The sequence below is a fragment of the Oncorhynchus mykiss genome, chromosome 10 (assembly GCF_013265735.2).
Source record: "Oncorhynchus mykiss isolate Arlee chromosome 10, USDA_OmykA_1.1, whole genome shotgun sequence".
Taxonomy (NCBI): domain Eukaryota; kingdom Metazoa; phylum Chordata; class Actinopteri; order Salmoniformes; family Salmonidae; genus Oncorhynchus; species Oncorhynchus mykiss.
The window spans coordinates 77,328,474-77,344,514 of NC_048574.1; the positions used below are offsets into that span (position 1 = coordinate 77,328,474).

Genomic DNA, 16,041 nt, shown 5'->3' on the forward strand with positions numbered 1-16,041 from the left:
TTAGATTATATATGTACCATGATTCTATTAGTATTTAGATTATGTATGTACCATGATTCTATGAGTATTTAGATTCTGTATGTACCATGATTATATGAGTATTGAGATTATATATGTACCATGTTCTATGAGTATTGAGATTATATATGTACCATGTTCTATGAGTATTGGTATTATATATGTACCATGTTCTATGAGTATTGAGATTATATATGTACCATGTTCTATGAGTATTGAGATTCTATACGTACCATGATTCTATGAGTATTGAGATTCTATATGTACCATGATTCTATGAGTATTGAGATTCAATACTGAATTTTTTATTGTGATTCTATGTGCCAAACATATTGCTCATCATGTCTGCGAGAGAGACACTTTGGAAATGCTGTATTTGTGACATTTACTTGCGCATCACGATTACATGTCACGTTCTGACCTTAGTTCTTTTGTTATGTCTTTGTTTTAGTGTGGTCAGGGCGTGAGTTGGGGTGGGTTGTCTATGTTAGTTTTTCTATGATTTTCTATTTCTGTGTTTGGCCTGGTATGGTTCTCAATCAGAGGCAGCTGTCAATTGTTGTCCCTGATTGAGAACCATATTTAGGTAGCCTGTTTTCTATTGAGTTTTGTGGGTGATTGTTTTCTGTTGGTGTCTTTAGTGGTTGTTGTATGTGCTAGTATGTATGTATGTATGTATGTATGTATGTATGTATGTATGTATGTATGTATGTATGTATGTATGTATGTATGTATGTATGTATGTAGGTAGGTAGGTAGGTAGGTAAGTAGGTAGGTAGGTAGGTAGGTAGGTAGGTAGGTAGGTAGGTAGGTAGGTTCCTATTTTGGAATTTTTGCTTGACTTTTGAGTAAACGTCGTTGTGTTGCTCAAAACCTGTGTCCTGCACCTGACTCCGCTACATCTCTGCACCCAATCGCTGACATTACAGTTACTTCCTCAAACTGGAGTTCTCTAAACTGGAATAGACCCCAATCCTACCCTTACCCAAGACCTCTCTGGAAACTACTAAAAGATTATTATGCAATACCTATCAGTAATCATTCATTTATAATGTTGATTCATTAATTAAAAACTTCTCATTAGCTTAGATGAAGTTTGGTCAGTGTGCCAAGTACAGTACCATCCTTTGTAGGCTAATTTTAGATCTTGAGAGAGAAAGAGAAAGGAGAGAGAGAGAGATTAAGAAGAGAGGGTAGTTTGTCAGGACCTATCAGTACTTAATAAATGCTGCTTTTGAAATTCCCTTTTAAATGGAGCCAAGTCACATTTAGCTCTTTTAAAAGTCTCTCCCACCAGATGTACACTGCACACGCACACACACGCACACGCACATGTACACGCACGCACGCACACACACACACACACACACACACACACACACACACACACACACACACACACACACACACACACACACGAGAACAGTTCAACTTTGGGACAAATGAGGCACTTTTTTTGTTTTCCAACAAACCAGTTAGCATTTGATCTATGACTTGCCATGCTAATCACTAGCTAACTCCTCAGGCTCATGTTAACATCTACCTAACCTCATGGTAACACCTACCTAACCTGATGGTAACACCTACCTAACCTCATGGTAACACCTACCTAACCTCATGGTAACACCTACCTAACCTCATGGTAACACCTACCTAACCTCATGGTAACACCTACCTAACCTCATGGTAACACCTACCTAACCTCATGGTAACACCTACCTAACCTCATGTTATCACCTACCTAACCTCATGGTAACACCTACCTAACCTCATGCAGAAACGGTTGTGTTGTCTGAAATGGCACCCCATTCCATATAGTTGTCACACCCTGATCTGTTTCACCTGTCTTTGTGCTTGTCTCCACCCCCCTCCAGGTGTTGCCCATCTTCCTCATTATCCCCAGTGTATTTATACCTGTGTTCTCTGTTGCCAGTTAGTTTTGTTTCGTCAAGCCTAACTGCGTTTTTTCCCCATGCTCCTTTCTGGCTCTAGTTCCTGTTTTCTAGCTTTCCCGGTTTGTGACCATTCTGCCTGCCCTGACAATGAGCAGCATGTTGTTCTGTACCTTTGGGACTCTGCTCTGGACTCTGCTCTGCTCCATTTTTATGGAATGGTCTGCCTACCCATGTGAGAGACGCAAACTCGGTCTCAACTTTTAAGTCTTTACTGAAGACTCATCTCTTCAGTGGGTCATATGATTGAGTGTAGTCTGGCCCAGGAGTGTGAAGGTGAACGGAAAGGTTCTGGAGCAACGAACCGCCCTTGCTGTCTCTGCCTGGCCGGTTCCCCTCTTTCCACTGGGATTCTCTGCCTCTAACCCTATTACAGGGGCTGAGTCACTGGCTTACTAGGGCTCTTTCATACCGTCCCTTGGAGGGGTGCATCACTTGAGTGGGTTGAGTCACTGATGTGATCTTTCTGTCTGGGTTGGCGCCCCCCCTTTGGGTTGTGCCGTGGCGGAGATCTTTGTGGGCTATACTCGGCCTTGTCTCAGGATGGTAAGTTGGTGGTTGAGGATATCCCTCTAGTGGTGTGGGGGCTGTGCTTTGGCAAAGTGGGTGAGGTTATATCCTGTCTGTTTGGCCCTGTCCGGGGGTGTCCTCGGATAGGGCCACAGTGTCTCCTGACCCCTCCTGTCCCAGCCTCCAGTATTTATGCTGCAGTAGTTTATGTGTCGGGGGGCTAGGGTCAGTTTGTTATATCTGGAGTACTTCTCCTGTCCTATCCGGTGTCCTGTGTGAATTTAAGTATGCTCTCTCTAATTTTCTTTCTCTCTTTCTCTCTCTTGGAGGACCTGAGCCCTCGGACCATGCCTCAGGACTACCTGACATGACTCCTTGCTGTCCCCAGTCCACCTGGCCGTTCTGCTGCTCCAGTTTCAACTGTTCTGCCTGTGATTATTATTATTTGATCATGCTGGTCATTTATGAACATTTGAACATCTTGGCCATGTTCTGGCTGGGTTCTGGCTGGGTTTCTGTACAGCACTTTGAGATATCAGCTGATGTACGAAGAGCTATATAAATACATTTGATTTAACTACTGACCTCTGCCGACCCTTGACCTGTCGTTTGCCTGCCCCCCTGTTTCTGTAATACATTTTTGTTACTTCGAAACTGTCTGCATCTGGGTCTTCTCCTGAGGCTTGACAATAGTGCCATTTTTGATTAAACTGATTCCCTATATAGCCCAGCAAACCAAAATTGATTCTGTGAAAATTCCCAGAATATTCGTTAAGTTGCGGTAAATGTTCTCATAAAACAAAAACTGTCCCGTCGTGCTGATGAGTCGAGAATGTTTGTATAAAACATTTACCTGATGTTGTATGAACATTCCTAGAAAACGTTGTGTCTGTCCTTTAAAATGTTCCCAGAATGTTTCATTAGGTTGTGGGAACAGTCTAGTGGGAACATTGTGAGGACAAAAGGACAAAATATATAGTATGTTCCCAAAACACAAATACTGTCCAGTTGTGAAGATGATTCTACATTATGTTCCTTTGAAGGTGCATTCCTAGAACACATCTAGTCAGTTCTTAAAAGGTTCCAATAATGTTTATTTAGGTTGTGGGAACATTGTGGGGATATGACAAAAGATGGGTTCCCAAAACAACAACAAAAACAGTCTAGTTGTGCTGACATCCAGATAATGTTTGTATCAGGGTGCACAAAACCTTCCTTTGATGTTGCCAAAACAGCCTTTCTGATTTCTTTAATTAAAAGGTTCCCAGAACATTTAATTTGGTTGTGGGAACAGTGTGGGTACATTACAAGAAAATGTAGGTGATACAGAGACAAACAACATTTTAATTTCATTCATAGGACATTTGAACAGAATTGTATCAAACAATCATAGTTTATATTTCATATGTTAACAATCTGCACATGTGGAGTTTGAACCTGCAACGTATGGTTCTTATTTAAGCCAGGTCTTCTATCCTCTGTGGCACAAGGGAAGCTCTTTTACATCTTCAATTTGTTTTCAGTTTGTTCTTAGACATTATTAACCCAGGGGAAATACTGGTAACTGGGTTATTCACCATCATTTCACTCGTCCTCTTTATGGCTGCGCACTGCTGGACCATATTTAGATGATGAAAAATAAGCATTTCTGACTGGATTTATACATCTGGACGAAATAAAGAAACATGGTTGAATAATATGTGGGCTTGAACCAAACATGTTCAGCTCTGCTGCCAGATCATTACCCATTAATTTGACAAATGTTCTAATGTTAGATAAATCACGAACTAAAACTTCAATTGGAATCTTGGCTAATGTTATGGGAATGTCCCTGGTTTGCTGGGAGTGCACTTACCCTGGTCAAAATAAGTGCACTTTGTAGGGAATAGAGCGCCATTTCATCATCTCTCTAGTCTCTGTAGAATATTTAGACGTATGTAAAACCTAAAGAAAGTGCTGCATCAGCAGACTCAAGTCAGGGCCCATGTTTATCAAACGTGTCAGTGTAGGAGTGCTGATCTAGGATCAGTGTATGCTTTTTGATCATAATGAATATGGTCATGTGGACAGGGAGGACTTGATCCCAGGTCAGTGGTGGTTGTGGGCCTTTAGAGGTTGACGTCTGTGTTTCAAGACTATACTGTGGTGTGGATATAGAAACATACTGTACACTGAACCCAACTGACAGAAACACACCATCTTATCCTGTGGTTGTGTTGTCCTGTATGTTAGAGCATGTTTGCAGAGAGACAGCCTTAGGCATGGTGTGTGTGTGTGTGTGTGTGTGTGACAGAGAATGCATGAGATGTATGTGTGATACATGTAAAAGCCTATACATCCATTATGTGTGACTGCTCAGTGACCATGCATGATAACCATGCTCACCACATCTGGCCCAGAAGCTCTACATCCTGTGCAGGCTTCAGTTCCAGTCTAGCGGAGTAATAACACAACACGAACCCCGTACACTTGGGCTGTCTCTCAGTCACCTAAAACTCTGTCCTCTCCTGCACTGATCTGAAAGAAGTGACCAGGTGAAAGCTAAGCCAGTCTAAGCTTCCTTCCACTGTTATTTTTATTTTAACTGTGAAGCCAATCAGTGCAGATGAAGAGGAGACAATTGAGAAATAGCCTCTGGCCACGTTTAGTAGCCAAACGTGGTCGAACGTTGCAGAAATGCCATGAATTAAGCAGACTTGATTCCTTATTCTACACATCCGATGGGTAAGTTTTTTCTACACAGCATATTTCTATCTGAACGTTTCTAAACGTTGCATCCTGCTGAACAGGCCCCTTGGTCTGGTCACATGTCCACAGATGACGGGACCAAGACCACCATCTACTGGTCAATTATTGTACTGCTATAACCTTCCTTATAAAGACGAGTTTCTATCAATGATGTGTAATAACACAAGACTAACAGGGAGAACTGTTTTGAAGCGATGGCACAGTCATGTTGGTACTACTCCTCCATTGAAACCCTAACCCTTACCCTAACCATAACCCTTACCTAATTCTTACCATTTTTACGTTTCAACCTCAATGGGTTAGGGAGGTCCCAAGGTTCCCGGAGAGCACAGACCATTTTTTAACATCTACATTTGTTTTTGACAAGTATATTCTACTACAGAATCTCTAATTAGTACTTAAAAATTATATTAAGTAACCTGAACATAAACATTATATTTCAAAAATATATAAAAACATATTCCTTAAAATATATTTTAGAGAGTACTAATGTTACTGTCCCCACTACAACAAAAACACTTAAATACATGATTGAAATAATGTAGATTTAAATTCATTCCTATGGAGGACGGGGAGTGTCAATATGGCCAACCGGTGGCTTCAAAGCCTCTCATTGGCCAATACAAAGCATCAGCAATCCAAGGTTTATATACATCATTGGTTTCTATCTGTTCAATCTGACCTTTTCTTTTCACACTGCGTTGTTAACTTATAACTGACACCATTTAGAAGTGAAACACTGGTGTTACTATACTATTAGTACAGTACAGCATGCATGCATACATCTTTAATCCCAACGTTGTAGGGTCACTAGCTGGTCTATAGTAGGATCCCTATATTGTCTATTGTAGGGTCCCTAGATGGTCACTAGCTGGTCTATTGTAGGGTCACTAGCTGGCACCTGCCTGCTGAGTGCTTGTTGCTAACTAGGTAGCTAGCCTGTTGTAGAGGCACCTGCCCGCTAAGTGCTTGTTGCTAACTGGGTAGCTAGCCTCGTGGAGAGGCACCTGCCTGCTGAGTGCTTGTTGCTAACTAGGTAGATAGCCTGTTGTAGAGCCACCTGCCTGCTGAGTGCTTGTTGCTAACTAGGTAGATAGCCTGTTGTAGAGCCACCTGCCTGCTGAGTGCTTGTTGCTAACTAGGTAGCTAGCCTGTTGTAGAGCCACCTGCCTGCTGAGTGCTTGTTGCTAACTGGGTAGCTAGCCTGTTGTAGAGCCACCTGCCTGCTGAGTGCTTGTTGCTAACTGGGTAGCTAGCCTGTTGTAGAGCCACCTGCCTGCTGAGTGCTTGTTGCTAACTGGGTAGCTAGCCTGTTGTAGAGCCACCTGCCTGCTGAGTGCTTGTTGCTAACTGGGTAGCTAGCCTGTTGTAGAGCCACCTGCCTGCTGAGTGCTTGTTGCTAACTGGGTAGCTAGCCTGTTGTAAGGCCTTGTAGGGGCTACTGTAGGTCAACCAAGATCATGTGGTTTACAAGAAACTGTATAGGACTTTAAGAAGTCACATGTTACCCCCGTGGAGTGTTAGGTGGATTCCTTCTCATAACCCTGACACAGCTCCTCCACTTCTCCTTTTCTCACACCAAACATTCATATTTTTATCTTTCACTTTCCTCTTTTTTTCTCTGTAGTTTTAAACTTTTGTAAAACCTAAAGAAAGTGCCTCATTAGCAGACTCAAGTCAGGGCCCATATTTGTCAAATGTCTCACTGTAGGTGTGCTGATCTAGGATCTGTTTATCCTTTTTGATCATTATGAATAAGGTCATGTTGGCAGGGATGACTTGATCCCAGATCAGTATTTCTGACATGCTTGATAAAGAAGGGCCCTGATCTCTAGATTTGCTCTTGCATTGAGTTAAGGTTTGGGTTGATTTCACTGAAGAAGATTGCCTGCACTGTCATTCACACAGACCACATTATTTCACAAAATATTTATTTGAAAGTACGGTATAGACACATTTTGGTGTTGAATCTTTCAAGTTTTCTAATGTTAGGGAATTTTGGAGTAGCAGAATTTTCAACCATTCATAACCCCAGGATTTGTGCTTAAGAGAGGGGGTTGTGAAAGCCAGCAGCCTGCAAATTTAACTTTCAGTTGGACTTGAGCTTGACTGAACTTTAGTTACATATCCTTCCTGTTTCCAACCAACCACACATTCTGTTGTTGTCACATTATGTATCTGAGCCTGTCAGACAGTGGTACGTCAGTTCATTATTGTTTGGCCTATCTTAATCATGCTCTATCACTACTATTGTGTTATCAATCAAATGTATTTATAAAGCTCTTCTTACATCAGCTGAGATCACAAAGTGCTGTACAGAAACCCAGCCTTAAACCTCAAACAGCAAGCAATGCAGGTGTAGAAGCATGGTGGCTAGTAAAAACTCCCTAGAAAGGCCAGAACCTACTATAGACCTGCTAGGGATCCTACAATAGACCAGCTAGGTATCCTACTATAGGCCTGCTAGAGATCCTACTATAGACCTGCTAGGGATCCTACTATAGACCTGCTAGGTATTCTACTATAGGCCTGCTAGGGATCCTACTATAGACCTGCTAGGTACTCTATAATAGGCCTGCTAGGTACTCTATAATAGGCCTGCTAGGGATCCTACTATAGGCCTGCTAGGGATCCTACTATAGACCTGCTAGGTACTCTATAATAGGCCTGCTAGGTACTCTATAATAGGCCTGCTAGGGATCCTACTATAGACCTGCTAGGTACTCTATAGTAGGCCTGCTAGGGATCTTACTATAGACCTGCTAGGTACTCTATAATAGGCCTGCTAGGGATCTTACTATAGGCCTGCTAGGGATACTACTATAGACCTGCTAGGGATCCTACTATAGACCTGCTAGGTACTCTATAGTAGGCCTGCTAGGGATCCTACTATAGGCCTGCTAGGTACTCTATAATAGGCCTGCTAGGGATCCTACTATAGGCCTGCTAGGGATCCTATTATAGGCCTGCTAGGTACCCTATAATAGGCCTGCTAGGTACTCTATAATAGGCCTGCTAGGGATCCTACTATAGGCCTGCTAGGGATCCTACTATAGGCCTGCTAGGGATCCTATTATAGGCCTGCTAGGTACTCTATAATAGGCCTGCTAGGGATCATACTATAGGCCTGCTAGGTACTCTATAATAGGCCTGCTAGGGATCCTACTATAGGCCAGCTAGGTACTCTATAGTAGGCCTGCTAGGGATCCTACTATAGGCCAGCTAGGTACTCTATAATAGGCCTGCTAGGGATCCTACTATAGGCCAGCTAGGTACCCTATAATAGGCCTGCTAGGTACTCTATAATAGGCCTGCTAGGGATCTTACTATAGACCTGCTAGGTACTCTATAATAGGCCTGCTAGGGATCTTACTATAGGCCTGCTAGGGATACTACTATAGACCTGCTAGGGATCCTACTATAGACCTGCTAGGTACTCTATAGTAGGCCTGCTAGGGATCCTACTATAGGCCTGCTAGGTACTCTATAATAGGCCTGCTAGGGATCCTACTATAGGCCTGCTAGGGATCCTATTATAGGCCTGCTAGGTACTCTATAATAGGCCTGCTAGGGATCCTACTATAGGCCTGCTAGGGATCCTACTATAGGCCTGCTAGGGATCCTATTATAGGCCTGCTAGGTACTCTATAATAGGCCTGCTAGGGATCCTACTATAGGCCTGCTAGGTACTCTATAATAGGCCTGCTAGGGATCCTACTATAGGCCAGCTAGGTACTCTATAGTAGGCCTGCTAGGGATCCTACTATAGGCCAGCTAGGTACTCTATAATAGGCCTGCTAGGGATCCTACTATAGGCCAGCTAGGTACCCTATAATAGGCCTGCTAGGTACTCTATAATAGGCCTGCTAGGGATCCTACTATAGGCCTGCTAGGGATCCTACTATAGGCCTGCTAGGGATCCTATTATAGGCCTGCTAGGTACTCTATAATAGGCCTGCTAGGGATCTTACTATAGGCCTGCTAGGTACTCTATAATAGGCCTGCTAGGGATCTTACTATAGGCCTGCTAGGTACTCTATAATAGGCCTGCTAGGGATCCTACTATAGGCCTGCTAGGGATCCTATTATAGGCCTGCTAGGTACTCTATAATAGGCCTGCTAGGGATCATACTATAGGCCTGCTAGGTACTCTATAATAGACCTGCTAGGGATCCTACTATAGGCCTGCTAGGTACTCTATAATAGGCCTGCTAGGGATCCTACTATAGGCCTGCTAGGTACTCTATAATAGGCCTGCTAGGTACTCTATAATAGGCCTGCTAGGTACTCTATAATAGGCCTGCTAGGGATCCTACTATAGGCCTGCTAGGTACTCTATAATAGACCTGCTAGGGATCTTACTATAGGCCTGCTAGGTACTCTATAATAGACCTGCTAGGGATCCTACTATAGGCCTGCTAGGTACTCTATAATAGACCTGCTAGGGATCCTACTATAGGCCTGCTAGGTACTCTATAATAGACCTGCTAGGTACTCTATAATAGACCTGCTAGGTACTCTATAATAGGCCTGCTAGGGATCCTACTATAGGCCTGCTAGGTACTCTATAATAGACCTGCTAGGTACTCTATAATAGGCCTGCTAGGGATCCTACTATAGGCCTGCTAGGTACTCTATAATAGACCTGCTAGGGATCCTACTATAGGCCTGCTAGGTACTCTATAATAGACCTGCTAGGTACTCTATAATAGGCCTGCTAGGTACTCTATAGTAGGCCTGCTAGGGATCCTACTATAGGCCTGCTAGGTACTCTATAATATGCCTGCTAGGTACTCTATAATAGGCCTGCTAGGTACTCTATAATAGGCCTGCTAGGGATCCTACTATAGGCCTGCTAGGTACTCTATAATAGACCTGCTAGGGATCTTACTATAGGCCTGCTAGGTACTCTATAATAGACCTGCAAGGGATCCTACTATAGGCCTGCTAGGTACTCTATAATAGACCTGCTAGGGATCCTACTATAGGCCTGCTAGGTACTCTATAATAGACCTGCTAGGTACTCTATAATATACCTGCTAGGTACTCTATAATAGGCCTGCTAGGGATCCTACTATAGGCCTGCTAGGTACTCTATAATAGACCTGCTAGGTACTCTATAATAGGCCTGCTAGGGATCCTACTATAGGCCTGCTAGGTACTCTATAATAGACCTGCTAGGGATCCTACTATAGGCCTGCTAGGTACTCTATAATAGACCTGCTAGGTACTCTATAATAGGCCTGCTAGGTACTCTATAGTAGGCCTGCTAGGTACTCTATAGTAGACCTGCTAGGGATCCTACTATAGGCCTGCTAGGGATCCTACTATAGGCCTGCTAGGGATCCTACTATAGGCCAGCTAGGTACTCTATAATAGGCCTGCTAGGGATCCTACTATAGGCCAGCTAGGTACTCTATAATAGGCCTGCTAGGGATCCTACTATAGGCCAGCTAGGTACTCTATAATAGACCTGCTAGGGATCCTACTATAGGCCAGCTAGGTACTCTATAATATGCCTGCTAGGGATCCTACTATAGGCCAGCTAGGTACTCTATAATAGGCCTGCTAGGGATCCTACTATAGGCCTGCTAGGTACTCTATAATAGGCCTGCTAGGGATCCTACTATAGGCCTGCTAGGGATCCTACTATAGGCCAGCTAGGTACTCTATAATATGCCTGCTAGGGATCCTACTATAGGCCAGCTAGGTACTCTATAATAGGCCTGCTAGGGATCCTACTATAGGCCAGCTAGGTACTCTATAATAGGCCTGCTAGGGATCCTACTATAGGCCTGCTAGGTACTCTATAATAGGCCTGCTAGGGATCCTACTATAGGCCTGCTAGGGATCCTACTATAGGCCAGCTAGGTACTCTATAATAGGCCTGCTAGGGATCTTACTACAGGCCAGCTAGGTACTCTATAATAGACCTGCTAGGGATCTTACTACAGGCCTGCTAGGTACTCTATAATAGGCCTGCTAGGGATCCTACTATAGGCCAGCTAGGTACTCTATAATATGCCTGCTAGGGATCCTACTATAGGCCTGCTAGGTACTCTATAATAGACCTGCTAGGGATCTTACTACAGGCCTGCTAGGTACTCTATAATAGACCTGCTAGGGATCCTACTATAGGCCAGCTAGGTACTCTATAATAGACCTGCTAGGGATCCTACTATAGGCCTGCTAGGTACTCTATAATAGGCCTGCTAGGGATCCTACTATAGGCCAGCTAGGTACTCTATAATATGCCTGCTAGGGATCCTACTATAGGCCAGCTAGGTACTCTATAATAGACCTGCTAGGGATCTTACTACAGGCCTGCTAGGTACTCTATAATAGGCCTGCTAGGGATCTTACTACAGGCCAGCTAGGTACTCTATAATAGACCTGCTAGGGATCCTACTATAGGCCTGCTAGGTACTCTATAATAGGCCTGCTAGGGATCCTACTATAGGCCAGCTAGGTACTCTATAATAGACCTGCTAGGGATCCTACTATAGACCTGCTAGGTACTCTATAATAGACCTGCTAGGTACTCTATAATAGGCCTGCTAGGGATCTTACTACAGGCCAGCTAGGTACTCTATAATAGGCCTGCTAGGTACTCTATAATAGGCCTGCTAGGTACTCTATAATATGCCTGCTAGGGATCCTATAATAGGCCTGCTAGGTACTCTATAATAGACCTGCTAGGTACTCTATAATAGGCCTGCTAGGGATCTTACTACAGGCCAGCTAGGTACTCTATAATAGGCCTGCTAGGTACTCTATAATAGGCCTGCTAGGTACTCTATAATATGCCTGCTAGGGATCCTACTATAGGCCTGCTAGGTACTCTATAATAGGCCTGCTAGGTACTCTATAATAGGCCTGCTAGGTACTCTATAATAGGCCTGCTAGGGATCCTATAATAGGCCTGCTAGGTACTCTATAATAGGCCTGCTAGGTACTCTATAATAGGCCTGCTAGGGATCCTATAATAGGCCTGCTAGGTACTCTATAATAGGCCTGCTAGGGATCCTATAATAGGCCTGCTAGGTACTCTATAATAGACCTGCTAGGGATCCTACTATAGGCCAGCTAGGTACTCCATAATAGGCCTGCTAGGGATCTTACTATAGGCCTGCTAGGTACTCTATAATATGCCAGCTGACTGCAGGATGCCAAATGCATTAAAGAGAAGGGGGTGGGGGGATAACTAATGTTGCCTCCAGAGTGATTAATATGTTACGAGCTAGGCCTGTCACGGACAGTTTGGTGAATCTGTTGTTGGCCTAAACCATTCTAGCACCCTCCTCCTGAACAGGGTTCAACAAGTAGTTACAATAGGTCTGCTATGGATTCTGCAATTAGGTCAGGACAGGAACAGGATTAGAAAGTTCAGAACCCAGTTTGAACACTGAACATTGTTATAAAATGGCAGTTGACAGGGATTTAAATAAGATATAGACACATTCAGCCTTCCAAATTTTCTAAGCTTTAGAATTCTGGAGTAACTGAACATTCAACCATTACTTTTAACCTAAAGTTTACCTTTGACCCCTATAGCTCATGTGCTTGAGAGAGAGGGGAAATGAAACACTTATATGCAGCATTCTGTAACTTGAACTTTCAGTTTGACTTGAGCTTCACTTATATCTGAACCTACCATCCAGTGGTATATTAGTTCATAATTGTTTTACCAAATTGAAAGGATATGCTGACGTTGACACAAAAGGTGGGGTCTCTCAGACTATAAAAAACGTGGACACATTATTCCAATCTTACTTTGATGCTCATTCATTTAACATATTTGTATGCATCCGTTTTCAACTCTCAAAGACTGTGGTAAGATTGTATTTCTCTATTTCACCAGATATGATCATTTTATGAGGTGTGTGTATTGTCTGATTCTAATGTAATATGTTAGTGTCTCTGGGAGACTAAGCAGGTGAACAGTAAACGGGACAAAGTACATATCTACAATACATTCGTAAAGTATTCAGACCCCTTGACTTTTTCCACAGTTTGTTACGTTACAGCCTTATTCTGAAATGCATTAAATTGTATTTTTCCTCTCATCAATCTACACACAAAACCCCATAATGAAAAAAACCCCGGAAATATTACATTGACCTAAGTATTCAGACCTTTTACTCAGTACTTTGTTGAATCTCCTATGGCAGCGAATACAGCCTTGAGTCTTCTTGGGAATGTCGCTACGAGCTTGGCACACCTGCTCTGGTTGGGCAACTCAAGGACATTCAGAGACTTGTCCCGAAGCCACTCCTAAGTTCTCTTGGCTGTGTGCTTAGGGTCATTGTCCTGTTGGAAGGTGAACCTTCGCCCAAGTCTGAGGTCCTCAGCGCTCTGTACTTTGCTTCGTTCATCTTTCCCTCGTTCCTGACTGATCTCCCAGTACCTGCTGCTGAAAAATATCCCCATAGTATGATGCTGCCACCACCATGCTTCACCGTAGGGATAGTGCCAGGTTTCCTTCAAACTTGACACTTGGCATTCAGGCCAAATCTTGCTTTCTTCAGACCAGAGCCTCTTGTTTCTCATTGTCTGAGAGTCCTTTAGGTGCCTCTTGGCAACCTCCAAGCGGACTGTTGTGTCCTTTTCTACCATCTGTCTGGCCACTCCACCATAAAGGCCTAATTGGTGTAGTGCTGCAGAGTTGGTTGTCCTTCTGGAAGGTTCTCCCATCTCCACAGAGGAACTCTGTCAGAATGACCATTGGGTTCTTGGTCACCTCCCTGACCAAGGGCCTTCCCCCCCGATTGCTCAGTTTGGCCGGGCGGCCATCTTTAGGAAGAGTCTTGGTGGATCCAAACTACTTCAATTTAAGAATGATGGAGGCCACTGTGTTCTTGGGGACCTTCCTTTTTTGGTACCCTTCCCCAGATATGTACCTCGACACAATCCTGTCTCGGAGCTTTTACGGACAATTCCTTTGTCATCGTGGCTTGGTTCACTCTGACATGCAATGTCAACTGTGGGACCTTGTATAGACATACCTTATAATGGTCTGAATACTTATGCATATAATGTATTTATGTTTTTTAATACATTTGCAAAAAAATCCCAAAACATGTTTATACTAGTCATTATGGGGTATTTTTTGTAGATCGATGAGGATTTAAAGAAAATACAAATCATTATACAATAAGGCTGTAACGTAACAAAATGTGGAAAAAGTCAAGGGGTCTGAATACTTTCTGAATTGTCAAATACTGAAGTGTGCTTGTTTGAGCTCGACCAACGTGTATGTGTCACTAGTTGGGTAGAGATTGGGACTATCCTATTGTTTCATTTGTACTGTTTAAGCTAAGTCAGGTGACCTCAAGTATTTGCCTTGACGACACATAAGGCACAGTTACAAACCTACACTTGAGCTGAAGTAACAGAGGAAAATATAGCATTTGACTTCTAGAAATGTAAGAGACAATCTATACAAACACAGGTGAAGAATCCAACAATGCAGACCATGGATATTGATGACGACACGTCTCCCAACAAGCCCAGTGTTACATTTTCAGGTATCAATTCAAGTACAAGCACACAGCCTTTGTACCTTCAAATCCTGGATAATATAAGTATTTTAACATTACCAGAGAGAGTTCAAAGATCTTACATGATATTTCCCTGTGATTCAGCAAATTTTCTGTGGTGGAAGAGACCCTCTGGAGTTGCTGCAGTGTGTCTGGGGCTGCTGTGTGTTCTTCTATTGGCTGGGATCATAGGCCTGTCTGTCTACTGTAAGTTTATAATGCTGTTTTGTAAACTTTAATGGTGTGATAGTTAAACATAATTGAATATTTGATCAACTTTTCCCTTTTACAGATGGAGTCATTGATCATCACTACTCAACAGAGGGAGACCAACAGACCAGTTACAGCCTTCTGACTAAACAAGGAGATCTGCAACCAACCAGTTATAATAACTTGACAAAAGAGGGAGACGAGCTACAGAGCAGTTACAACACCTTAACTAAAGAGAGAGACGAGCTACAGAGCAGTTACAACACCTTGACTAAAGAGGGAGACGAGCTACAGAGCAGTTACAACACCTTAACTAAAGAGAGAGACGAGCTACAGAGCAGTTACAACACCTTAACTAAAGAGAGAGACGAGCTACAGAGCAGTTACAACACCTTAACCAAAGAGAGAGACGAGCTACAGAGCAGTTACAACACCTTAACTAAAGAGAGAGACGAGCTACAGAGCAGTTACAACACCTTAACCAAAGAGAGAGACGAGCTACAGAGCAGTTACAACACCTTAACTAAAGAGAGAGACGAGGTACAAAGCAGTTACAACACCTTAACCAAAGAGAGAGACGAGCTACAGAGCAGTTACAACACCTTAACTAAAGAGAGAGACGAGGTACAAAGCAGTTACAACACCTTAACTAAAGAGAGAGACGAGCTACAGAGCAGTTACAACACCTTAACTAAAGAGAGAGACGAGCTACAGAGCAGTTACAACACCTTAACTAAAGAGAGAGACGAGCTACAGAGCAGTTACAACACCTTAACTAAAGAGAGAGACGAGCTACAGAGCAGTTACAACACCCTGACTAAAGAGAGAGACCAGCTACAGAATAGTCTCACCACGAGGACCAAAGACAGGGACCAGCAGCAAAATAGTCTTAAAGTTATGACTGCTGAAAGGGATCAATTAAAGAATAGTCTTAACTCACGGACAAAAGAGAGAGACCAGTTGCAGAATAGTCTAAATACCAGGACCACAGAGAAAAACCAGCTACAGAATAGTCTAAATACCAGGACCACAGAGAGAAACCAGCTACAGAATAGTCTCACAAC

General features: G+C 43.1%; 1 protein-coding gene across 1 annotated transcript; it reads left to right on the plus strand.

Annotated features, from left to right (window-relative positions):
• The first annotated feature begins 12,941 nt into the window (after window positions 1–12,941).
• Window positions 12,942–15,906, plus strand: LOC110533221 (centrosomal protein of 135 kDa). Its single transcript, XM_036989392.1, has 5 exons — window positions 12,942–13,061; window positions 14,680–14,755; window positions 14,873–14,974; window positions 15,060–15,517; window positions 15,889–15,906. Exons 2-5 carry the CDS (start codon window positions 14,695–14,697, stop codon window positions 15,904–15,906), a joined length of 639 nt encoding a protein of 212 aa, XP_036845287.1. The 5' UTR covers window positions 12,942–13,061; window positions 14,680–14,694.
• Window positions 15,907–16,041: the final 135 nt, after the last annotated feature.